This window comes from Solanum lycopersicum, chromosome 9 (genome assembly GCF_036512215.1).
Source record: "Solanum lycopersicum chromosome 9, SLM_r2.1".
NCBI classification, from domain to species: domain Eukaryota; kingdom Viridiplantae; phylum Streptophyta; class Magnoliopsida; order Solanales; family Solanaceae; genus Solanum; species Solanum lycopersicum.
Window position 1 is genome coordinate 43,975,174 of NC_090808.1, and position 27,714 is coordinate 44,002,887.

Genomic DNA, 27,714 nt, shown 5'->3' on the forward strand with positions numbered 1-27,714 from the left:
TCAGGCAGAGTGATTGTCAAATATCTTTCCTACGTGGATCAAGTTGCAAACACTCTCACTAAGTCGTTGTCCAATCCTCCCTTTTTTTTATGTTTATCCAAGTTAGATGTTGTTCCACCACACCTAACTTGAGGGAGTGTGTTAGGATATTATTGTAATTATCATGAGTAAATTTAGCTATCAATAGTTATCAGTTTGTTAGAAGTATATTTAGTTTAACTATTTGAATCTAAGCTTATTTATAAGTTGCCAAGAGTAGTTCCTTAGAATCAATAAGTTATTAAAGTATTTCTGTATAATTAATTAAGTTAGTTACAATTACTTGTATTTAAGTTGATGTTATGATTGAATAAAGCTCATCCAAATTTGCTTTAATTCTCAATTTCTTTACTCCAACTCACCTCTATTTTACTCTTCATTCTCTATATTTAGAGAGTAAACTAGAGATGAGCTCTCCAACCACACTTCAATTCACTTTCTATTCTCCATTTTATAAAGGGATAGTGGAGAGTATAATGAATAGTAGAGAGCAAAATAGAAAGTGGCTGAAAAGATCATTCTTTATTTTAATTAAAATATAGAGAATAAATAGTGAAATAGAGATGAGTTGAAGATGATCTTAAGCATAGCAAGCAAATGGCATCGTGCTCCCTTTTTTTACATTTTTTAAAATCATATTTGTATTTGAAACTCATTAAGTAGGCATTTGGACATGCAATTTTATATCGCGATATGAAATCATAAGATGAAATAAATGTTCAGAAATGCAATTTCAAATTGATTTTATCTCACGATTTCATATCATAAGATGAAATTCTAATTTCTCCAAAAAAAATGTTTGTTATAAAGTATTTGTATTATAGTGAATGTCTATCATGTTGAGTCCTTTTAGGATATGGTTAAGAGTTTTACTTGGAGACCAAGTTAGATTTCCCCTATAAATAGAGGGCTCATCTTCATTGTAAAATCATTCATCAAGAGAAATAGTAAGTCTTATCTTCTCTCTAGTTTTTTCTTCTTATTCTATAGTTTCATAACACGTTTTCAGCAGGAGACCCTACTTTCTCAAAAAGTGAAGGTTAGGTTTGAAGAATTAATAAGGTATTATTTATTCTTTTATTTTTAATTTTAATGGTCAATCTTATGAAACTAGAGTTCGTTGCCCTTCAAAGTTTGGACAGGAACTACCTCTCATGGGTGTTGGATGCTGAAATCCACCTTGATACAATGGGTAATGGAGACTCCATTAAAGAAGAAAATAAAGCATCAAAGCAAAAATGTGCACGAGCAATGATATTCTTGAATCATCATCTTGACGAGATTCTAAAAATTGAATATCTAACAGTTAAGGATCCACTTGTTTTGTGGAAAAACCTAAAAGAAAGATATGACCACTTGAAGATGGTCATACATCCAAAAAAAGGCACGATATGATTGGATGCATCTAAGGCTACAAGACTTTAAGTCTATACATGAGTATAAATCTGTCATGTTCAGAATCACTTCTCAGTTGAAATTATGTGGAGAAACGGTTAGTGAGATTGATATGATGGAAAAAACATTCTCTACTTTTCATGCCTCGAATGTGCTCTTGCAGCAACAATATCGAGAGAAAGGTTTCAAAAAGTATTCTGAACTAATTTCTCATCTTCTTGTGGCTGGGCAAAATAATGATTTATTATTGAAAAATCATGAAAATCGTCCTACTGGATCTGAACCACTTCCTGATGTGAATGAGGCGTACACCCACCATGCTACGCGTGGAAAAGGCCGCGACCCTAATCGTGGTAGTGATCGTGGATGTGGTCGTTATTATGGTCCAGAACATAATTTTTTTTCCTGGTGTTAATCATTCATCAAATAAAAAGAAAAAAAGAAAGGATGAGAAACGTGAAGCAACTAGGAAAGGTTGTTTTCGATGTGGTGGAAGAGGTCATTATGCACGTGATTGTCGTACTCCCAAACACTTGGTTGAGAATTATCAAGAATCTCTAAAGAAGAAAGAGAAAAATTTTGAGGCAAATTTGGTCTTTGAAAATCAAGTTGACATCACGCACTTTGATGTAGCAGATTTCTTCGCACATCCTGAAGGAAAGATAGATCACTTAATTGGTGATGGTTTTGTGAACATGGAAGAGTGATTTTTTTGTAGTAGTTATTAATAAATTTCATGTAATGATAGTTGTTTGCATGAGTATTAGTATTTTAAATTAGTTTAGTCATATTTTTATAGTTCATTAGTTTGTTCCATCTTAATTAAATAATATACATTTTTTATTGATTTATTTATATGATTCTAATAAGATAGTGTTAGTCAAATACTATAATTTATCATGTGTTTGTATTATATTAGGTCTTTAACTTGATTTAATGTTAAAAAATATACAGTTTGTTATTAACTAAGATTTATCATGTGTTTGTATTATATTAGGTCTTTAACTTGATCTAGTGTTAAGAATATGCAGTATGTTATTAACTAAGATTAAATAATAATTTTTATTTTATTTTTTTCTAACAACTCGTTTTTACTTAGAGTAAGCAATAAATTTAGATATTTTATGATTCTAGTAGATGCTTCTTCTAAATGGTCTCATGTGCTCCTATTGTCATCTCGTAACTTGACTTTTGCAAAATTATTGGCACAACTAATAAGGTTAAGGACACACTTTTCTGATAATCAGATTAAGTTCATTCGTCTTGATAATGTTGTAGAGTTTTCATCCAAATCTTTTAATGATTATTGTTTAGCAATTGGGATAAGAAGAGTTGAACACTCTGTTGCTCATGTTCATACTCAAAATGGTCTCTCTGAGTCATTAATTAAACGTCTGCAATTAATAACAAGACCATTACTTATGAAAACTAGGTTGCCCACTTCTGTGTGGGGACATGCAATATTGCATGCTGCAACACTTATTCGTCTCAGACCGACAAGTTATCATAAGTTTTCTCCATTGCAATTGGTTATGGGTCAACAACCTAATATATCTCATCTAAAAATATTCGCATGTGTTATACAAGTGCCTGTGACACCACCAAACCGCACTAAGACGGACCCTCAAAGAAGTTATGAATATATGTTGGGTTTGAGTCACCCTCCATTATTCGCTATCTTGAACCATGACTGGAGACATGTTTGCTGCTCGATTTGCAGAATGTTGATTTCATGAGACAGGTTTCCCAAAATTAGGGGGGAGAATAGTTAAATAAAACGAGAAATTTTGTGGAAAAATTTATCATTATCTCATCTTGATCCAAATTCTTCTATTTGTGAGCAAGAAGTACAAAAGATTATTCATCTGCAGAAAATTACAAATCAAATGTCAAACGCATTTACAGATTTGAAAAGGATTATTAAATCACATATTCCTGCAGAGAATGTCCCAATTCGAATTGATATCCCTATAGGACCATTCACTAGTTTTATAGTTAATGAGTCAAAAGCACGCCTAAAGCATGGTAGACTATTGGATTCTAAAAACCATAATCCTAGAAAAAGAAATCTTAAATTTCAAGATGACACTATGAAAGAATCTCATATGGAAGTTCAAAATTGAGTAATGCTGATATTCATGATACAATCAATGAACTTGAAACTCAAGCAAATAATGAACTATCCATAAATTTAAGAGATGTTGAAACTAATTGATCAGAAATAGTGGTTGATTATGTCTTTGCATATAATGCTGCAACAAATATCATGCAAGATAGTGAGGATCTTGAATCTCAATTTGTTATAGAATGTCGACAAAGAAATGATTGATCAAAATGGAAAGAAGTAATTAATTCAATCAGAGTTGAATTCACTTGCCAAGCGTGAAGTTTTTGAACCTATAGTTCAAACACCTAATGGTATTAAACCTGTTGGTTATAAATGGACTTTTGTGCGAAAAAAGAAATGAGAAAAATAAAATACAAAGGTATAAAGCACTCCTTGTGGCACACAAATTTTTTCAAAGGTCTGACGTCGATTATGAAGAGACATACTCATCTGTTATGAATGCAATAACATTGTTGTGTTATCTCATTAGTTTCACACTCCATGAGCAACCTAAAATGCATTTGATGGATGTAATTACAACCTACCTTTATGGATCACTTGATACTGAGATATACATGAAATTTCTAAAGGATTTGCGATGCCTAAATAATGTAATTTAAAATCTCGAGAAATGTATTCAATTAAATTGCAAAGATCATTATATGGTTTCAAGCAATTTGGACGCATGTGGTATAACCGTCTTAGTGAGTATTTAATTAAGAAATATTATATAAATGATGCAATTTGTCCATGTGTCTTTATAAAGAAAACAATATAGAAATTTGTTGTACTTGAAGTTTATGTTGATGACATAAATCTTATTGGAACTCCAATAGATCTTCAAAAGTCAATTGATTATTTAAAGAACGAATTTGAGAAGAAAGATCTAGGAAGGACAAAATTATGTCTTGGTTTGCGAATTGAGCATTTGACAAATGATATTTTTGTTCATCAATCTGCCTACACAGAAAAATTATTGAAAAGATTTTGTATGGATGAAGCGTATCCATTAAGTACTTGATGGTTGTTTGTTCACTTGATATGAATAAGGATCCATTCCGACCTCAAGAAAAGGATGAGGAAATTCTTGGTTCTGAAGTACCATTTCTTCGTGCAATTGGTACACTAATGTATCTTGCTAATATTACAAGGCCTAATATAGTTTTTGCTGTTAATTTTTTAGCAAGGTATAGTTCTGCTCTTTTAGGAGACATTGGAATGGGATCAAACACATTTTGCGATACCTTAAAGGGACAACTGATATGAACTTATTTTATTCTAATAATTGTAGCCCCAATATTATTGAATTATGCTGATGTGGGATATTTATCTGATTCACACCTAGCTCGATCGCAAACAGACTACATGTTTAAATGTGGGGGGGACTGCCATATCTTGGAGATTTACAAAACAGTCCATCATAGCCACTTCACCTAATCATGCTGAGATAATAGTTATTCATGAATCAAGTAGAGCATGTGTGTGGTTAAGATCTATGATGCATCTCATTCGAGAGAAATGTGGTTTGAAGTGTGATAAAACACCTACCACTTTATATATGAAGATAATGCAGCATGCATAACACAACTAAGGGAGGATTCATAAAAGGAGATAGAACAAGACACATTTTACCAAAGTTTTTCTATACACATGAACTTCAAAAGAATGGTGATATAAATGTGGAACAAATTCGTTCAAATGACAATGTGGTTGATCTATTCACCAAGTCTCTACCAACTGCAACTTTCAAGAAGATGGTGCACAATCTTGGAATGTGAAGACTCAAGTCTCTGGATTGATGTTCTCATTAGCGGGAGTTGATATACGTTGTACTCTTTTTCCCTTACGAGGTTTTTTCCCACTAGATTTTCCTTGTAAGGTTTTTAATGAGGCACCCTAGATGTGTATTAATAGATATGTGTACTATTTTCCTTTACTAGAGTTTTTCTTTTCTTAAAGTTTATTTTAGTAAGGTTTTTGACAAGGCACATCATTTATGAATTAGACATTCAGGGAGAGTGTTATAAAGTATTTGTATTATAGTGAATGTCTATCATGTGGAATCCTTTTAGGATATAGTTAAAGGCCCTACATGGGGACCAAGTTAGATTTTCCCTATAAATATAGGGTTCATCTTCATTGTAAAGTCACTCATCAAGAGAAATAATAAGTCCTCTCTTCTCTCTAGTTTCTTCTTCTTATTCTGTAGTTTCATAACATTTTGAGAATTTTAAATACAAAATTGACATACAAGTTTATATTTTGCAACCCCCACCCCCTCCCACATTTATACCTTAACCATTTATTTCATATGTAAATAAAATTTAAAATCCATATTATTACTTTTAAAACCATTCATATCTCATATAAGAATTATTCTCACCAACAATATTTGTATTACTTTAAATCAGTTTCTACTTTACCATTTATATTCACCAACACAACTAAAAAAGGGCAAAAAGAGACCTAGAAAAGGAAACATAAAAAATAGGTCTATAATAAGAGACCTAATGAGGTCGTTATTTGTATCAATAATTTTTTAATTTTTTTCTAAGTTGGAGAGACCTCATGAGGTCGATTTCATGAATTTATTTTTTGCTATAAGTGACTTATTTTAATTCTTTAATTTTTTAGTCTGATTCCCATAAAATTAGAGACCTCGTGAGGTCTCTACTTGTTAAACTAAAAACAATAATTTAGTTTAAATAATATTTCTTTTATCAGTCAAATTTATTAAATAAAGAATTAAAATATAAGAGATCTCGTGAGTCTCTTAAAACAAAAATATGAAAATCCTAGTCAAATTTTTCTCTCTCTTACTCCTCTCTCTCTCATCGTCCTCTCTCACGGGCAAAGAAATAGACACGACTCCTTTAACCGACCGGCACCGCTAATTGCGCTGCTCCGACAGGTGCCACCCACAACCTATGCTCCGACCGGCTAACCTTCTATGTCATCTTCTCTGAACGGGAAAGTCGCCCCCATCTGTAGTCGTGCTTCAGCAGTTGGAGGTCGCACTGCCTCCATCTCTGCCGATGCTGCCTCCATCACAACCGCACATCAGTGAGTCGTGCAGCAGCATCAGTGGGTCAGCGCCTCCCCATCCCTTTGACTCCGGGTGAACTTTTAGAACAAAATAGTTGGTTTTCGTAATTCTAAGTGTTTAAAATAATTAAAAAGTAGTAAGTAGAATGAATGTTACCCTGTATTATTGCATCATCCATAGCTATGACATCATCAAAAGCTGCAAGAATGTCATACGTAGCACATGTATTTTCGTCAGCTAACCATTATTGGTATTTAGTAGTCAATTTTAAAGTAAAAAATTGAGAATCATAAAATCGATTAAGTAGTCATCATTTGTTGGCTTCATTTGCCTAAAGATAAGTATAGAAGTACTTAATTGACTAGCTAGAAGGATTTGACACTTCTTGTATGTACATCTCCCCTTGATTTTATTGATTCTTGATTAATAAGTTTGATAACTTATAGTCAACTACTTAATTAACATCCTCTACTTTCTCACTCAATGTGAATTAGTAGGTTGGCGAGAATCCATACTTGAGTTGAACTATTGATGTTAGTGAATCAAATTGAACTACTTTGAAAGTAAAATACAAATGACTTAAGGGTATGACTTCATGCCCTACTTGAGCTTCTTGTATGTAACATGTGTGTAAACAAGTTCAAACTCTATTTTTCTAGTGTTAACTTCTTTTCCTCTTTTCTTTCTAGGCCACTAAGGAAGCTCAACATCTAAAAAACTTGATACAAGATTATACTTCTTTAATCAAAGTAGGAGATAAGGTATGGTAATTATAAATTTCTAAAGATAAAGTACAATTGTTTTCTAATATGTGTTGTACCCATCTAATATTGATACTTAGCTTTAAATATGTGTTGACACTTAGCTTTAAATTTAGAAATAATTATTTGTTAAGCTTAAGTACCAACACTAGTTGATTTTATTGATGACAATTGAAAATCATTTTTTGTCCATCTAGTGTTGACACTTAGATTTAAATTTAGAAATAATATTTTTGTTAAGTATAAGTACCAACACTAGTTGATCCTATTGATGACAAATTTGTGACTATCGTGTTAGTATTAAGGTAAAACTAAACTAATTAAACTTAGAAAGTTGTTAAGTTGTTTAATAAGTTAAACTTGTTACTATAGTATTAGAAATTAAGTTAAAACTAAACTTATTAGACTTAGAAAGTTGTTAAGTTGGTTAATAAGTTACATTGGTGACTATACAGTTGGAATTAAGTAAAAACTAAACTAATTAGACTTAGAAATTTGTTAAGCTGGTTAATAAGTTAAATTTGTGACTATAGTGTTAGAATTAAGTTAAAACTAAACTAAGTAGACTTAGAAATTTGTTAAGTTGGTTAATAAGTTATACTTGTTACTATAGTAGTAGAATTAAGGTAAAACTAAACTAATTAAACTTAGAAAGTTGGTAAGTTGTTTAATAAGTTAAATTTGTGACTATAGTGTTAGAATTATGTTAAAAACTAAACTAATTAGACTTAATAATTTGTTAAGTTGGTTAATAAGTTAAATTTGTAACTATAGTGTTAGAATTAAGTTAAAACTAGACTAATTGAACTTAGAAATTTGTTAAGTTGGTTAATAAGTTAAATTTATGACTATAATGTTAGAATTAAGTTAAAACTAAACTAATTAGACATAGAAATTTGTTAAGTTGGTCAATAAGTTAAACTTGTTACTATAGTATTAGAATTATGTTAAAACTAATCTTATTAGACTTAGAAATTTGCTAAGTAGGTCAATAAGTAAAAATCATTTGCACAAGGCCTCGTTATCCAATCCCTATTTGTATTTCTACAATTTATTTTTCAGTAAATTATTATATAATCTAGTGCTTGACAAATTTAATTTTGTGATTCTTATGTAGATGGATCGTAGTTTGATGTATAATATGACTAATTTTGGTCGAATGGGGCTAAGACCTGAATTTGTAAGAGGTGTCACTGGTTTTTTGGAGTATGCAAAGACAGTAGATCCTTTTCAATGTAGTGGTATTATTAAGTGTCCAATAAATGTCAATGTTTGAATTATGAAAAATCAGATATTATTGAGCTTCATATCTATCGAAATGGATTTAAAAAAGAATACGATGTGTAGACTAGTCATGGAGAAATTGATAATAACTTTCATTTATTTCAACATTATGTTCATGGTGCAAGTAGTAGCACTGTGAGTTCTAATGCACAAAATTATAGAATGGATGACATGGTTCAAGATGCTTTTGGTGTACATTATGATTTTGATTTTGCTAATCAAGGTGAAAAAGCTCCTAATGCTACGCAAGAAAGCTATGCATGAGGCTAAAATTTCTGCAAACTTTCACAAGAAAGCTACGCATTCTCTTGCTAGTTTGTTTAATAAAGCTCGTAGAGATAGAAGGAAACCTAGATGGGTTCTATCGGCGGATTGGACAAAATTACTTGTGCATTTGAAATATGATCCGAGATTTAAGCAGATGAGTGAGATCGATAAAAAGGCAAGATCATCTACTAAGGGTTGTTCCTTACACACAAGTAGGGGTCAGAGTCAAGGAAGTGTGAGGAGAAATTTGGTGTGTATCATTTTTCTTTATGTTTTTATATATTTTATCTATTAATATTTAATTACTCTTGATTATATCTTTATTATTTTTATATGTAGGAAAAGGAACTAGGAAGACCGATAACTCAGGCTGAGGCATTTAAGGCAACACATATTAGAAAGAAGAAAAATCTGGAAGATCCATACATGTGGGTTGAACCGCGAGCTGAAATGACCTATGTAAGCTTCTAATTTAAAAAAATAATTACTTATTTTTCTAAATTTATATTCTCATATAGTAACATTCAATTTAGAATCGATATCTTCAAGCTTTGGAGGATTTACAACAAACTCTGCCGGAAGAAAATCGAGATATGCCACTTATTCAAGAACATTCTGAGAGAGTTTGATTAGACTTGACTGTTGAGCCGAGTAGATATGGGTATGCATATGAAATGCCGCAGAAAACCTTTCATGAATTTTCTTTTGAGTTTGAAGGCCTAAATAGTTCATATCATAATGAATCGATGAAGAAAAATTTGGCTATGGAGCAAAAGATTGTTTAGCTATCTAGCCAAGCCGAAGAATCACGAGCTAGGGAAAGGCGATTGGAATTACAGTTTGCGAGTCTTAAAGCTCAATTCGATGCATTACTTGCTTCAAGAGGGATTCACCCTTGTTTCGGTGATGTCACTTTCCCTCCTCGACCTCCTCAATCTCAACCTACTCAATATTCAGCGTATGATCAACAAAGAAATATGACACATGAGTCTAGTAGTGATGAAGACAATGATGATTATGTGGCAAACACATTACCACATTAGTGAAGTTTAGACTTGTGATAGATAATCTTGGTTAACTTATGAATAATTTTGTTAACATTATAATTTTGTGATGGAAATTATTTGTTTTGTGAATACATGATAAAATTGCAATATATTATATAACTTATTGATATCATGGTTTTTGTTTAATATAGAATTATCTTGAAGGTGAGTTGCAATTGAGTTGATAAGAAGATATTTAGTAAATGTATTGGTTCAATTGATTTTTTTGGAAGCTCTTTGAGCTTGATTTGGGTACTGAATGACAGGCGAGGAGAAGCCGCAGAAATATTAATTAGCTGCTAGTTTTTTTCCAGAAAAAGAGACCTCATGAGATCTCTTTTTTGCATTAACTTTTCCAGAAATTTCATGGTAGATACCTCATGAGGTCTCTATTTAAAATTTTATATTTTATAAATGCAGAAAAGAGTCCTTAAATAATAATTATTGTTGAATAAAAATTATTTTTTAAATAGTGAATAAATAAAATAAACATTTAAAGTATTAAATTATCAAGTAAAGTAAGGTGAGGTGAAAGATGACAAGTTTAGCTGAGTGTCATGTGACGGTAATTATATGTGCCAACACATTTTGGCGGAGTTCACAAAATTTAAAAAGTGACCGTTAATGAAAGGACCCACTTTGCCACACTATTCTCGTTCCTTGTTGACTATCATACAATATCAAATATACATTCTTTCTTTATTTTTTGTCATTTATATATTTAAATATAATTAATTATTTTTTTAAATTTTATTTTAAAAATATAATGAAGTTACTTATGAAATTCATTATTAATTTTGATATTAAAAAGTAAATAAGTTTAATAAATTATATTTGATTTTACTAAATTATTTATATTTATCTCCTTTGAAAATCTAATAGAAATAATAGTATTCCAATATGTTATTAAAATAATAAGAGTAAAATTAAAAATCAATGAGTAATCGTTTCTTCATTATCCTTTGGGATAACTCAATTGGTTTAGAGTGTGACATCCATATGGATAACCTGAGATTGATCCATCTCAATGTCTTTTGAATCGAGTCTGTCACAGAGAATTTGCCAAGTCTGGTTTACCATTCATATCTTTTGAGTCCAGCTTGTCGAATAGAGCTTGCCTAGTGCGGTTTACCCCTCAATGTCTTTTGAGTCAAAGTTGTTCACAGTTTGGACAAAAATCGATCCAAATAAAAAAAATTGAACCAAATCGATAAAAGAAAATCAATTATATTTTAATTTGATTTGGTTTGGTTTGATTTAGATTTTTGAAAACTTATAGTACATGATTTGGTAATTATTTTATTTGAAAAACTAAAGAAATTACTTAACCGAACCGTTAAGTTATATACATGTATTTTATTAATGTACATACTTAATATATTGTTTTTTAAAACAATTTTAAAGATCTTGTAAATATTTTTGTTATATTTTCTTTATAATTTACTTATTGAAATAAAAAATGCCAGATGAAAATATTTATGTTAATGATTTCATGTATAGGAGTGTCTATCTTTGTGAGACTGAAAATGTTATTGTCTCTTCCTTTTAGGTCAATATAGTGAATTTTAAAGTTTTATTGATAGTAAATTTAGTGATTGAAAGTTCAGTAGTTTAAGTCATTTAAACTATTTTTATTTTTGAATGGATTTTTATTACTTTTTTCACATTTTGATGAATTGTTTTTTTTATTTTTTTGTATGGTTAATAACCGAATAATCGAACCAAATCAAATGGAAATAGATAACCATCAAATCGATAAATGTATATTATATTTGATTTGGTTTTTATAATTTTAAAACCAATTAAGTTGATTTTGATTTTAATTTTGACTAATAATCGATTCAAACCGACTCGTGAACACCCCTGTCGCATAAATCTTTGTCTAGAAACAAGATCTTTTCTTTATTTACTGAAATGAATAAATATACAAATGTTAAGAAACTATATGGAATTAGAAGAAGAAGAAGAAAGTAGGGAGAAGAGAAAAGACTTCTTATTTCTCTCGAAGTATATTTAGGATTCATAGATCTTTCACAAATATTATTTACAATGAAAGAAAATCCTTTATTTATAGGGAAAACCTTACTTGGTCCCCAAGTAGGAATCCTAACCATATCCTACAAAGACTCCACATAACTAGACATTGACTATAATACCAATTGTTTATAACACTCCCCCTTGAATGTCAGTAGATTATGTGCCTCGTTAAAATCTTACTAGATAAAATCCAGTGGGAAAAAAATCTAGTGAAGGAAAAAGAGTACACATATCTAACAATATGCATTGTGGATACTTCATTAAAAACCTTACAAGGAAAACCCAGTGGGACAAAACCTTGTGAGGAAAAAAGAGTACATCGCGTATTAACTCCCCCTTATGAGAACATCAATTCAGAGACTAGAATCTTCGTTTTCCAAGCTTGTGCACCATCTTCTTGAAAGTTATAGTTGGTAGAGACTTGGTGAATAAATCAACAATAATATTACTTGAAAAGACCTCTTGCATGTTGATATCACCATTCTTGGGAGCTTATGAGTGTAGAAAAACCATGATGAAATATGTTTTCTTCTATCTGCTTTTATAAATCTTCCCTTCAGGGTCAAAGATTTCAGCAAGTTTCTTACTTCAACTTCTTTAAGCAAATAATGTATTGCCAACAGTTTCAATTCCAGTCATCAACTTGCATAATATGCTCTATGCATTTTGAATCTATTTAATCCTTATGAGGATGATAAACAAGTTTTCCAAAAACTTGTATATGCTTTAGATTTTGAACCCATTGGATATTTTCTTTTCAATTTTGTCAAGTAACAACATTCAATATTAGATGTATGACATCTTCTAGTGCCTTGATTGCAACTCAAATAAGTTTTACGCTTACCAAGATGCATCATTCCACTTTTCACTTGATAATTATTTCTATACAAGCATGCTTTAATAGATGTAGAATTCATATCCTCATAATATTTTACAATATTGCGTGCTATTGTATTAAAGATATCGTCAACGATATATCATTTTGCATTGCTTCACAATACGACAAACTTATTGAGAACTCATCACTTCATTATTTCTAGGTAGCTATCCCTCTCATAAGGTTTTATAAAGTGTTATGTTGTAAGATCTTAAAGAGCACATTGTATCCTTATTATGATCATTTAGATTCTTTGATCCTTCCCCTTTTTTCAAGGATTATTTTATTTAGAATTGATTATTCTATCATGCTTCATGCATGTCATAGACTTTATCCTCAAGGGACATTCAATAGATGTATTTACAACTCTTGTGTTGCTTCCAATCCCCCCCCCCCCCTTATGTTAGACAAACTAATATATATCTCAATCTTTTGGAGAATCTATCTTTGTGCATCATTGTATATTCATTGATTATATACTACATTCCAAAATAATCAGATAAAAAATATTTGATCCTTGATCATAAATCAACAGAAAGAAAATCTGATCATAATTTGTTGGTTTGATGCATACAATTACTTTTGTATGCGGTATCATATTTCAGATCAACACATGGAGCTTTATTTTCATAAGCAATGATTTCACTATCTCAGACATTTAATATCACAATATCTATTATCAAGATAAATTATCTTGTTTACATATTCTGAAATTGTGCTCTTAACTCAATTATTTTTGCACAACTATTTTGTGAATGTCAAACTACATGTTGACAACAATCGCACATGTGATTATCTTATAGATGCATCCTTTTATCTAGTCACATGATAGGTGAATGGACCCATATTCACCTTTTATACTTTTCAGAATTTATAGATTTAATATCAACATTAGTTGATCCAATAAACTTATCATGAGAACAAACAACAAAAGAATTCTTGAAGAATCTTCTAATTTTTCAATGTATGTCTATGCATATCTTTGGGATGATCAAATTATTCATGCCAACTAATAAAATTATTAGTACTCGTAAAATCCAAGTTTACTACGTCATGTACCTTTTGTTAGGATCGGAAATATGCAGGTGTAAATGCGGAAACTAGCAATGCAACCCTCAAAAGATCATGAGTAAGAATACAACGAGAAATATACCAAAAGACACAAAGATTTAACGTGGTTCGGTCAATCGACCTACGTCCACAAAGGACATGAGCAATTCACTATAAATATGAGAGTACAAAATACAGAGGGAAACAACCTCAACCAAATTCACTCGGAATTCATGGGAGGTTCAGACAAGTGATAACGTATCAAGCTTGTGACCCACAAATGCTCCCTCTAACCAAAACTCTCAAAGACCTTAAGACTAAATTGTGAATGCTAATTAAGTTTGAAGGAACATTCATCTATTTATAGAGTCCTAAACCTTTTCCTACAAGAAAAGGATAAGTCAATCCAAAACCTTTTCTTAAAAGTGAAACCTATTTATGGTAAGAAATTTAGGGCAAATAAAACCTAAGAAATCTCTCCCTTGGCCTGAATTTCTAACAAAATAAATTTGTCAACCTTCTTTACTTAATCTTCAACAACTTGCTTATCCTCTCCATAATCTCCTTTGCAAAATTTATGTCTCAACAAAGAGAACATCTCTGAAACAATTTTTCCAACAAAATCTTCATTACTAACAAAAAGGTTGCGGCTACAACTACACTCTTCAAGATGAACACCTCTTTCTAACCTGGTTCAATCATCGATTATCGAACCACTGAACCTTACTTCTTCATTGTATCTGGCTCTGATACCACTTGTTAGGATCGGAAATAAGCAGGTGTAAATGCGAAAACTAGCAATGCAACCTCAAAAGACCATGAGTAAGAAGACAACGAGAAATATACCAAAAGACACAAAGATTTAACGTGGTTCGGTTAATCAACCTACGTCCACAAAGAAGATGAGCAATTCACTATAAATATGAGAGTACAAAATACAGAGGGAAACAACCTCAACCGAATTCAGTCGGAATAAATGGGAGGTTCACACAAGTGATAACGTATCAAGCTTGTGACCCACAAATGCTCCCTCTAACCAAAACTCTCAAAGCCCTTAAGACTACGTTGTGAATGCTAATTAAGTTAGAAGGAACATTCATCTATTTATAGAGTTCTAAACATTTTCCTACAAGAAAAAGATTAGTCAATCCAAAACTTTTTCTTAAAAGGAAAACTTATTTATGGTAAGAAATTTAGGGCAAATAAAACGTAACAAATCTCCCCCTTGGCCTGAATTTCTAACAAAATAAATTTGTCCACCTTCTTTACTTAATCTTCAACAACTTGCTTCTCCTCTCCATAATCTCCTTTGCAAAATTTATGTCTCAACACCGAGAACATTTGTGAAACAATTTCTCCAACAAAATCTTTGTTACTACCAAAAAGGTTGCGACTACAACTACACTCTTCAAGATGAACACATTTTTCTAACCTGGTTCAATCATCGATTATCGAACCACTGAACCTTACTTCATCATTGTATCTGGCTCTGATACCACTTTTTAGGATCGAAAATAAGCAGGTGTAAATGCGGAAGCTAGCAATGAAAACCTCAAAAGACCATGAGTAAGAAGACAACGAGAAATATACCAAAAGACACAAAGATTTAACGTGGTTCGATCAATCGACCTACGTCCACAAAGGAGATGAGCAATTCACTATAAATATGAGAGTACAAAATACAGAGGGAAACAACCTCAACCAAATTCACTCGGAATACATGGGAGGTTCACACAAGTGATAATGTATCAAGCTTGTGACCCACACATGCTCCCTCTAACCAAAACTCTCAAATCCCTTAAGACTACGTTGTGAATGCTAATTATGTTAGAAGGAACATTCATCTATTTATAGAGTCCTAAACCTTTTCCTACAAGAAAAGGATTAGTCAATCCAAAACCTTTTCTTAAAAGGAAAACCTATTTATGGTAAGAAATTTAGGAAAAATAAAACCTAACAAATCTTCCCCTTGACCTGAATTTCTGACAAAATAAATTTGTCCATCTTCTTTACTTAATCTTCAACAACTTGCTTCTTCTCTCCATAATCTCCTTTGCAAAATTTATGTCTCAACATAGAGAACGTCTCTGAAACAATTTATCCAACAAAATCTTTGTTACTACCAAAAAGGTTGCGTCTACAACTACACTCTTCAAGATGAACACATCTTTCTAACCTGGTTCAATCATCGATTATCGAACCACTGAACCTTACTTCATCATTGTATCTGGCTCTGATACCACTTTTTAGGACCGAAAATAAGCAGGTGTAAATGCGGAAGCTAGCAATGAAAACCTCAAAAGACCATGAGTAAGAAGACAACGAGAAATATACCAAAAGACACAAAGATTTAACGTGGTTCGGTCAATCGACCTACGTCCACAAAGGAGATGAGCAATTCACTATAAATATGAGAGTACAAAATACAGAGGAAAACAACCTCAACCAAATTCACTCGGAATACATGGGAGGTTTACACAAGTGATAATGTATCAAGCTTGTGACCCACACATGCTCCCTCTAACCAAAACTCTCAAATCCCTTAAGACTACATTGTGAATGCTAATTAAGTTAGAAGGAACATTCATTTATTTATAGAGTCCTAAACCTTTTCCTACAAGAAAAGGATTAGTCAATCCAAAACCTTTTTTTAAAAGGAAAACCTATTTATGGTAAGAAATTTAGGGCAAATAAAACCTAACACCTCTTACTTTAGTAAATTTCTGATTTACTATTATATGACTAAATTTCAATTTTATTACTCCAAGAGTAATTTTCAGATTTATTTCTTCTCAATTACTTTACCCTTTAGGTGAGTCGTGATCCCATAATAGAATGAACTAATCTGAAGAAAATTGTGCATGTAAACATATTATTTGTGCCAACATTTTTGCAAACATCAAGTTGCGAGATAATAATAGACACAAATGAGACCATATAGAAGAAACATTTGTTTGGACCATTAAATATCTAAACAATCCACTTGGTGGATGACTAGGTCCACAAATATCTGTATACATTTCTATAACGCAGAAAATTTAATCTCAACTTTCATTTATGGTGGTCTCACAATTAGCTTGTCTTGCTAACAAGTAGTACAAGAAAATTTACCATTTAAAAGAATTTTTTATTTTTTCCGTGAAAGTCCATTTTAATTTTTCATAATTCGTCTAAACATTATGATTTCCCACACAATCGTGTCAAACTAAGAAAGTATTGAAATTAGTAAACTTCTTATTTACCATTGATGTACCTCAATTGCATTAATTCTTGTCCAATACAAGCCCAAAGATAAAACATGAAACTTTTATATAATACATGTCTTCTTAGAAACATTCTTGATGATACCACATCATTGACCAAGGTCGCAATCTTTCTCATGCCTAGCATGGTGACTTACACCTCATTCCCTTTAGAGAATTGATCTATATTTTTAGGATTTATCAAAAGTTCTCATTCTTCATGAATGAAACATAAATATGTTAGCATATCAAATAATGATAGCTTTAGTACCTCATTTCATATCTATGTGCATTATTCAATCACGTGTCTTCTTTCAGACATATTATGCACTACAACCATATTCACTTTACGTAATGGAGCAAATTCAGTAAATTTCATGACTTCTCATAAAAAACACATTAATTTTTCTTTAGTCATTGTTATATTATCAATATGGTGCATTGAGACTCACATTCAATGTCTTATCCATATAAAAGTGTCTTAGGTCATAAATCGACGGGTCTTGAACCCAATATCTTATCATCATATTGCATCAGGAGTTTAATCAATGTCTTACCCTCTTTGTGCAATTAGACATAAATCCATCGTCTTATTCTTTTGGTGCGATAAAACTTAAATCTATCGTCTTACCCACAATGAGACTCAACCTCAAGCCTTAAAAACAATTTAATTTTATCACTTTTGATGATCATTAATATGATCGTACATTATAATTACACACATAATTGGGATTATTGATTTTTTATAATCAACATTGGTAGTTAATAAATATAGCTTAATAGATGACAAACCTCATATAAAGGTTGAAAACATATCTTTCACTAAATTGTGCTTATTTAATTATTAAAATAAATTAAAGAATTCTCTTCCCAGTTGGTTAAAATTAAATGTATATATAGTCGACAAGTCTCTTTAAATACTTACTTTAGATTGTATCTCCACATCTGTTACATAAATAATTATAACATAAAGAGAAATCATACCTTGAAGATATAAGAACCTTATTGCATAACTTATGCAAGATCTCTTTTGCACTTTTCCGTCCTCTTCATCATTTTTCAAGAATAGAACAATCGATAACATGTTATGAAACTATATGAAATTAGAAGAAGAAAAAAGTACGGAGAAGAGAAAAAACTTCTTATTTCTCTTGAAGTATATATATGATTTATAGATCTTTCACAAATCTTATTTACAATGAAAGAAAACCCTTTATTTATAGGGAAACCTTGGTCCCCAAGTAGGATTCCTAACCATATCCTACAAGGACTTCACATAATTAGACATTCACTATAATACAAATTATTTATAACAACAAATATTTTTTTTGATTAAATGGATAAAATAAAATAAAATAGAATGAGTATCAATTGAACAAAGTAGAGGGTTTAATTATTAAGTAGAGGGGCATGTTTGAATTAAATAAAGATTAGTAGTAGGAGATGAGAAAAAGGGCGAATAGGATGATAATTTGAATTTTAAAGGAACAGCTTTGAAAAGATACTGACAGCTCGTCTCCGTCCCAGTGTACTCTAGTGTTAAGCTGCTGCTGCTGCTTCTTCTTCTTCTTCTTCTTCATTCCTATATCTCTTCCTCTGCATTTCCATTTCCATTTCTCTCTCTAATTTTCAATTGAAGAATGGCTGGATATGTTGGTGTATTGGTATCAGATCCGTGGCTGCAAAATCAGTTTACCCAGGTTGAGCTTCGAAGTTTAAAATCTCACGTATGTTTTCTCTAACTATTCTCTTTCATAATCAAATTCTGTATGTTCGAAATCACTTCCGACTTCATTTTCTTTGCAGTTCGACGCGATGAAGAGAGAGAAGGGGTGTATGACCCTTGCAGACTTGCCTTCACAAATGGCGAAACTGAAACAAGTCGGAGAGAATCTTACAGAGAAAGAAAGAGAGTCGTTTATCAGAGATTCCTATAAATGTTTGGATGTAGACGTTGATTTCGAGATATTTCTTCGGGTATGCCGCCGCTCATGTTGATGGAAACTTTAGTTTTTATCTTTTCGTTTCAAAGTATGAATTACTTGAAATAGCTGTTGGATCATCCGTCACCTGATTTGAAATCAATTTTTTAAAGCGTATTTATTGTAGATTAAACTTATAAAATCACAAAGTTCATATCTCGTATTTGTATACATCTTTTGTCCTTTATAATTGCGTTTAGGGAAGAAGCTAGTTTGGACTTGATTACAAGTATTTAAGTATACAGGAAACAATCAATTTGGGAAACTAAAAGAAAAGATAATAGATGCATACATTGATAAAATCTCTCTAATATCAGTCAATGTGATACTGATTTTGTTGTTTTATTTGTTCTGCCCAATCTTCAGAAAGAAACTTTAGATTTTGATGCCTTTCCATGCACAAATAAGCATGTATCAGTTCAAAACAATACTACTGCTTTCTTTTGAATATAAGTTTGAAAGTTTCTCTAAATTTGTAACTACAAAGAAAGGAAACTTTGGGTAAGGAAACTGACATCTTTTACATCTCTGCTTATTAGTTAAAGAGTTACAACTATAGATTCACACAGACATTTAATTTGAAGTGTTCCACTTTGTTTAAGAACATAAGTCATCAATAATCAGTAGTGGATATATCTACAGAATGCAATAATTTGTTAACTTTGTGACAGGTCTATTTGAAACTCCAAGCACATGCTGCAGCAAGAATGGGAAATAATGTCAAGAACTCATCAGCTTTCCTAAAGTCTCCAACTTCTACATTACTTCATACAATTAGTGAATCTGAGAAGGCATCATATGTTGCCCATATTAACAACTATCTCGTGGGAGATGAATTTTTGAAAAAATTCCTTCCTATTGATCCTTCTACAAATGATCTCTTTGAGATTTCCAAGGATGGAGTTCTTATATGGTCAGCATCAGTCTCGCTTCTTGTACACATGTCTCAAGAGCTTGTAAATCCATAGTCTGATTGTCAATTAAATTGCCCTTTGTTGCAGTAAGCTTATCAATGTGGCTGTGCCTGGAACAATTGATGAACGAGCAATAAATATGAAAAGAATGCTTAATCCATGGGAAAGGAATGAAAATCATACTTTGTGCCTAAACTCTGCAAAGGCTATTGGATGTACTGTGGTCAATATTGGGACACAAGACTTTATTGAAGGAAGGGTATGTGTCTCCTTATGAATTTCTGCTCATATATTTTGACTATGTTTCCTTTCGAGTTCCCTGGAAAGCATATTTCTCATCAGATGGAGTAGTGTTCTTTATCCTGGTCTTTGAGCAGAGTTAGTGTGATATCAATTGTTAGTTTTATGTTAGTCTAAATAGATTAATCGTTAGCATTATTCTAACAAAGCACTCAATAATTAGTTCGGTCTTTCCTTTCTCTTATCATTTGGTACGGCTGACAAGCTTAAAAGTTTTGTTACAATGGAGAAGTTCATTCTGCTCTGGACTCTATTGTATTCAAAGGCATTCAATTACCAATGTCCTTTCCCTTGCTGCCTTTGCAGCATCTGGTTCTCTGGTCTGTGGCTGGATGATGATGACTTTGATCAAAGGCTTGAGAAAAATCTTGTCAAGATGTTATTGAATTATGTGTTGCATGTTTACTGTTTTTTACTACGTAATATTTACCCCAACTCTAGACATGAAGAGTGTTTTTTCATGTGGTTTTTGTGATTGACATTCTTTGATTACCTTGGCCTATTGGAGTAACAATTACACTGCACTAATACTTTGTTGTGTGATTTTTCTCCAGAGGCATCTTGTTCTTGGAGTAATATCTCAAATTATTAAGGTGAGGGCTCTGAATGTATACTTTATTGAATACTTAATATGATTTTCGAATTTGCAGTTTTGGAGCAACTTTTTATAGGACTAGATTACCTTACCAATAACAGCCGGCATTAAGTTACAAAATGTTGTCACCATATATTTTATATATTAAGACACAAAACTGTAGTCTTATATTTCCCAAGGAGATTGATTTTTTAATCACGCTATTTCAGATTCAACTATTGGCAGACCTCAATCTAAAGAAAACACCTCAATTGGTGGAGTTAGTTGATGATAGCAAGGTATAGTGGACATTATCTCGTAAAATGATTTGTTCATGTGACTATCTTCCAAAAAGCTTGTGTTATGTGCTTCAGCTCACTTTTATTATCTCAGGATGTAGAAGAGTTGATGAACCTTCCTCCAGAAAAGATCTTGCTTAGATGGATGAATTTTCAATTGAAGAAAGCTGGATACAACAAAATTGTGACAAACTTCTCTTCTGACATAAAGGTAGATGGTTATGAATTGGACTTGTGTACCAATTGAGCATGAAAACAAATTTTCTTTAGATTTATTTTATATATCTGCAGCTTTGATTTAGTCCCTCCAAAGAAGATAGGTTTCCCTCAAATGGTGGTAGAGGCTCTATTGCTGGTGACTCTATTTTCTCTTCCCTAATTTTGATCAACATGAACAATAGAGTAATGGTTCTAGACATATTTTAACAACTACTCCTTCCACTGCTTCAATTTATGTGGCGTAGTTTTACTGACATAAAGATTTATACAGAAACAAGACTTTTGGAACTTGTGGTTTAGACATGCCATGAGAGTTCTGTGGCTTATAAAAGCATAACGCCGTTAAGGTAAAATGGAGAGATTAAAGTTAAATTGTTTCATGTAAAAAAGAGGACTCTGGAACTGACTATAGTGCCACATAAAATGTAACAGCGAGAGTATATGTAATTTCTTGGTCTATACATTGAAACTACCACCAATAGAGTCTGTTCCAGTTTTTTTCATTTTTCTTCTCCCAATGCTCCAGGGTGATAAATAAGTCTGGCATAGAAATATGGTATATAAGAATCAATTTGAGCAAACAACATATCCTTAGTACCCTGTGTCCTATGATAAGTGAGATGATCTGTACAAACTGTTAAATTTTATTTAAAAGGAACTGAATTCAGACTTTCTTGTCCCATACCCAATAATAAATCAAAACAGCTTTCAGTTTTAATCTCTTCTATATGGTTTCTCATTTTGTAGACATAATGCTAATTCTTAAGTTATCTAATTGCTAACGTAGGATGGAGAAGCTTATGCTCGCCTCCTAAATGTTCTAGCCCCAGAGTACACCACTCCTTCCATGCTCACTGTAAGAGACCCTTCAGAAAGAGCAAAATTGGTTCTGGAACATGCAGATAGGATGGGCTGCAAAAGATACTTAACAGCAAAAGATATTGTGGAAGGTTCTCCAAATCTTAACCTTGCATTTGTGGCACATATCTTTCAGCATAGGTGAGAATAAATTAAATGTCTTTTTTCACTCTAATTGTGAGCTTACTAATTGTTAGCTGTGTTTTTCTTTTTGGCTTTTACACCTACCTAGAAGAAGACAGCTTTAGCTGGTTCTTCTAAGTTCTTGAAGAACTTTAGTTGCAAGCCACATTTGCTTGGATTCTACCTTGGTACTTCTAAAAGCTACATGTTTTTATGCATTGCAGTGTCCTTCTATTTGCTTCTTGGATAATTACATGTCACTAGCTCACAGTATATGCCAGCAAAGAGATTTGAATAGAGAGAGTTGATTCTTGTACAGTTGTCGGTTGACCTGAAAGTAATTACAGGTTTTACCATAATCTAAAACACTTCTAAGACCTACTGCAGTTGTCATTATTACCACTCGTTAGGTAGTTGTTCTGTAACACACTAATCCATTCACCAATTTTGCTGTATAATGCTGATATGCTATAGTATTGGAGTAATGGGAAAACTTGTATTTTACACTGGGGCTTGCATTCTGTCAACTTTCTTGTATTTGATTATTTTGTTTCAATCTATAAACTGATCATTAATCTCTCATCTACAGGAATGGGCTCTCAACTGAAGCAAAGCAGATACCGTCTGTTGAGACATCACCAGATGAAGCTCAGATGTCCAAAGAAGAAAGATCATTTCGCTTTTGGATCAATAGTCTTGGAAACTCATCATACATAGACAATGTTTTCGAAGATCTTCGAGATGGGTTAGTGTTTCCTTGGTACCTAGTATAGAAATTTTCCCCATGGTAGTATACTAATACCCTGGAATTAGTTCAGTTTCTTTTTGATCCATTGCAAATAAAGAACTTCAATTTTGCTCGTAATCTTATTTGGCTTTTACAGAAGTTCTTTCATTAACATTTTTGTGAAGAGCACTTTCTGGCTATGTTTCATTCAGCGTGTATGTTTGCCTTTTGCAGATGGATGCTTTTGGAGACACTTGACAAGATCTCCCCAGGAATTGTTAATTGGAAAATTGCCACTAAACCTCCAATTAAGATGCCTTTCAGAAAAGTAGAAAATTGCAACCAAGTAGTCAAGATTGGCAAACAATTGAAATTTTCCCTAGTAAATATTGCTGGAAATGACATTGTTCAGGGGAACAAGAAGTTAATATTGGGTAACTTTCTGTTTTATTTCCCCACTGAATTAGAAATCAAAAGGCTTAAAATTATTATGGAAACCGCTTATTTCTTTGTGTTTCAGCTTACTTGTGGCAGTTAATGAGATGTAACATGCTTCAGCTCTTAAAGAATTTGAGATTTCACTCCCATGGGAAGGAAATTACTGATGCCCACATTTTGGAGTGGGCTAACAGCAAAGTTAGGAACTCAGGAAGCCAGAGTCATATGACAAGTTTCAAGGTATCTTCTCCACGCACACACATATATATTACTAGAACCACAGTAGTTTTGGGGTATCGTCTCCTGTGATCTCAATATCACAAAATCAGATTAAAAAAATGTAGTAGACAAACCTGTAAGGGGCTATTTCCATAAATCATGAATTTGCATAGAAGTCATTAAACATTGTCTCTTTCCACTACAATCAAGCTAGGTAAAGATCAGTTCCTCGTACAGCTAAAAAGTTTATACTGGTCTAAGCATCATTTTCAACAAGCTATGCAAGTGTTACTGTACCCATGGAACTAAATATGGGAACCAAGCTTTGAAGAAACAAATAAGTTCCATAGTAAATTGTTTATTCATTTTCCTTGCGATATCAGCTTTTGATGAGTCCAGATGCTTTATTTGCATTACTGTTGGCCTGAGGCGTATTTAGAAATTAGAATGTTGCAATCACATATTCTGCATCAGAGTAAATGTCCCATGTTGGAAATATATATATAGTCATTGGAAAAGGTATGAGTTGAATAAGGTGCTACACAATGTCCAGTTCATGTATTTAATTTTACTACTATTTTACTTGTTTTACTATGATGAAAATAGGTGTGGACTTTGTTTTTATTTACAGGATAAGAGTTTGTCAACTGGAATCTTTTTCCTGGAACTACTAAGTTCTGTTCATCCTCGAGCTGTTAACTGGAGTCTTGTAACAAAAGGGGAAACTGGTAATTTTCTTTTAGACTTGAACAGGTTCCTGCTTCCAGTAATTCAAGTCAATATACTTGCTTGGTGGTGCACAAAATAAATTGGTTCCTGATATTTTCACGCATAATATTTATAGTTTGGCATCACGATAACAATTTATCATCAAATGGATAACAACATCAACATACCCAGTGGAATCCACAATTGGGGTCTGTGGAGGGTAAAGTATACGCAGGCCTTACCATTACCTCGTAGAGGTAGAGATACCGTTTTCAAAAGACCCTCGGCTCAAGTGTAGCAAATCCAAGTATAGAGAGTAAGAAAACAGCGAGAAAAATGGAAGCAGTGCAAATCCTGCAAGAAAAGGACAAGAAAAACAAATAGTGTGACAATCAAAACTAACTAAACAACCAACTACAATACTACAACTAGTATGGCGACAAACACCTAAACCCTCGTAAAGCAAGACAATACTCCATTGCCTACTAACTTCGACCCTAAAATATGCTCTGCACACCCTACTATCTAAAGTCATGTCCTCGGTGACCTAGAGTTGAGTCATATCTTGTCTAATCAACTCTCCCTAAGACTTCTTTGGTCTACCTTTACCTCTCCTCTTATCCATTGTAACCAACCACTCGCACCTCCTCACTAGGGCGTCTCCACATCTCCTCTTCACATGTCCAAACCATCTCAATCTCGCTTTACTCACCTTGTCCACCGCAGAGGCCACTCCCACCATATCCCGAATATGCTCATTTTTAATCTTATCGCTCCTTGTATGCCCACACATCCACCTCAACATCCCTATTTCCACGACATGTATCTTTTGAACATGGGGGTTCTTGATTGAAACACTCCACCCCATACAATAAAGTCGGTCTAACCACCACTTTATGAAACTTATCTTTAAGTTTCGATCGTACTTTTTTATCACATAGACTTCAGATGCAAGCCTCCATTTCATGCAGGCTGCCCCAATATGGTATGTGATATCCTCATCAATATCCCCACTTTCTTGGATTATGGACCCTAGGTACTTGAAACTATCTTTCTTGGGGGATAGAGTGTCAATCCTCACTTCCACACTTGCCTCTTGCATTGAATCACCAAATTTGCACCCCAAATACTCTGTTTTGGTCCTGCTTAACCTGAACCAAAGTCTCTAAATATTATCTAATGTAGTTCGATGTAAATGTTGAGGGATGTCCGACTGAATTATATGGTGATTTTTGAAATAATTATCAGATCTCCTTTCACTTTTGCTTAACACACTACATATCAAGTGTAGCTTTTTTCCGAACAATAACTTCAGAAATATCTTAGTTAAATGACTGGAATACTTTTTCCTAAGTCACAGAGGTGCCGAGGTTTAAAAACATCACATTCCCAATAGCCTATCCTTTATGAACTGAACCCTAAGTATAACAGCTATATGTCTGTTGATGAATATAGCACAACCTTTTGTCTGCTTTTGCCTTACTATAGAATCTGTTTTGTGGCTCTAAAACAGACTGAACAGTTAAAGTAACTGAATCTTATCTTTCAATCAATTTCTTTGCATTTGGACTGCTGAATGTTATAGTTTCCTTCCTCTTCTCCTACTGTGAGGGGGCTAAGATCACACCTCTGAGAAACTTCGTAACCTGTACCTTTTGGTGCTTGTTTGTTTTCACAGTTCATGTAGTATGTATGCTTGAGGATGACTCTCTGATTCATTTAAAATTTTGAATGATGCAGAGGAACAGAAGAAGATGAATGCAACCTACATAATCAGTATTGCCAGGAAGCTTGGATGTTCAATATTTTTGCTGCCTGAAGATATAATTGAGGTAACTGTTCATTTTTATGCAGTTGTCTTTTGGTTATTTTTCTTTTACTTCTGTTAATTGCCGCTAAGACATTCTAATAATTGATGCATCCTCCTAAACAGAGGTTTCATATCTAATGATGCCTGATTATTTACTTTTTGGAAAAATAATCCCCTCTTTTAGGTTTGGAAGCCCATGGATTTAGCCAATGTATTGGGCACAACTCACAAGTCTCCTCTAGTATGCTGCAAAACTAATATAATGGTGTGTTTAATTAGGTAAACCAAAAGATGATCCTTACGCTGACAGCAAGTATAATGTATTGGCACTTGAAACAACCGACAGAGGACCAAAGTCTTGCATCTTCAGATTGTGATAGTAGCTCTGTGGACACAGCCTCAACCTCAACGTTGGACGATACAGCTTCTGAGTCTTCAGCGGATGATATCAGTAACAGATAACTGGGTGATTTTTCCAGATATATCATGTGCTGAATTTTTTAGTTGAAATTTCAAAAGATTTATAGATTGTTATCACTTTGTAGAAATTATATCATGCTGAAAGCCTTTTCCCGAAAACAAACACGTAATGTAGATATAGTAAGAAAGTCGTAATGAATTGGATATAGAAGGCACTGTAACGTGTGCCTCTGGTTGTATCATATCCATAGTGTCTTTTACGTTTTGTCATTACCTCCCTATGTAAGTTCCGCTTAGAGTTTAGGATCGAATCAATCATTTGGAACTAGAGTAATTAAAAACATTGATTTCATTTTTTTAAAATTGTATGTAGTTTATATTTACTTTAATTTATCTTTGATTAATTATTTACGTAGTTGGAATCATTCTTCAAGACGTGTGAAGGAAAGTTTTATATATTAAGTTGATAAACTTCTTCTCAAGCCATGTTTATGTTCTAAGGACCCGTTTGGTAGGAGGTATTAATCAAATGAGTCCATGAATTAAAATTTAGTCCAACAAAAACATTGTCTGATTACTTACTTTATTTAACCTAATTATGGTTTAGTTGTACCTCATATAAAACACTCATTCGAAATCAGACCAAACCAACAGATTTTGCAAAAGTTGCAGGTGCTGCAATCCACGGTTGCCACTCACGGACCTTAGGGTGACCCACAAACCATCCTGGTGGCTCACATGCAGCCCTCCCAATATCCATCCTTTAAATTTGATTGACGAATTGATAGGTAGGATCATGGATCAGTCCGTAGGTCGAGACCTTCAAGACCCCAGAATCCATCCTATGAAGTCGATCCACAGACTTACAGGACGAGTTGTGAATCAGTTGATGAATTGTCGATCAGTCCGTAGGTCGAGACCCTTGAAACCCCCAAAATCAATCCTCTGAAGTCGATCGACGGAAGATAGGAC

At 32.8% G+C, this 27,714-nt stretch overlaps 2 protein-coding genes and 1 long non-coding RNA gene across 4 annotated transcripts; 2 read left to right on the forward strand and 1 right to left on the reverse strand.

Moving 5' to 3' along the window:
• The first annotated feature begins 1,131 nt into the window (after positions 1–1,131).
• LOC138338523 (uncharacterized) lies at positions 1,132–2,141 on the forward strand. Its single transcript, XM_069289492.1, has 3 exons — positions 1,132–1,404; positions 1,598–1,729; positions 1,824–2,141. The coding sequence occupies exons 1-3, from the start codon at positions 1,132–1,134 to the stop codon at positions 2,139–2,141; spliced, it is 723 nt and encodes a 240-aa protein (XP_069145593.1).
• Positions 2,142–18,524: 16,383 nt separating this feature from the next.
• On the forward strand, positions 18,525–27,105 carry LOC101257507 (fimbrin-2). Its single transcript, XM_004246982.5, has 14 exons — positions 18,525–18,878; positions 18,958–19,128; positions 19,805–20,046; positions 20,135–20,306; positions 20,902–20,940; positions 21,152–21,220; positions 21,315–21,431; positions 22,227–22,438; positions 23,010–23,165; positions 23,382–23,581; positions 23,668–23,825; positions 24,436–24,532; positions 26,253–26,344; positions 26,602–27,105. Exons 1-14 carry the CDS (start codon positions 18,792–18,794, stop codon positions 26,782–26,784), a joined length of 1,995 nt encoding a protein of 664 aa, XP_004247030.1. The 5' UTR covers positions 18,525–18,791; the 3' UTR covers positions 26,785–27,105.
• LOC104649210 (uncharacterized) lies at positions 24,132–26,764 on the reverse strand. 2 transcript variants are annotated; one of them, XR_011211534.1, is made up of 3 exons: positions 26,625–26,764; positions 24,755–24,866; positions 24,132–24,269 (listed from the first exon to the last, which is right to left on the reverse strand). It is a non-coding gene; the product is annotated as an uncharacterized lncRNA (long non-coding RNA). The 2 variants fall into 2 exon arrangements; XR_743171.4 differs by lacking the exon at positions 24,132–24,269 and having other exon boundaries at positions 24,566–24,866.
• Positions 27,106–27,714: the final 609 nt, after the last annotated feature.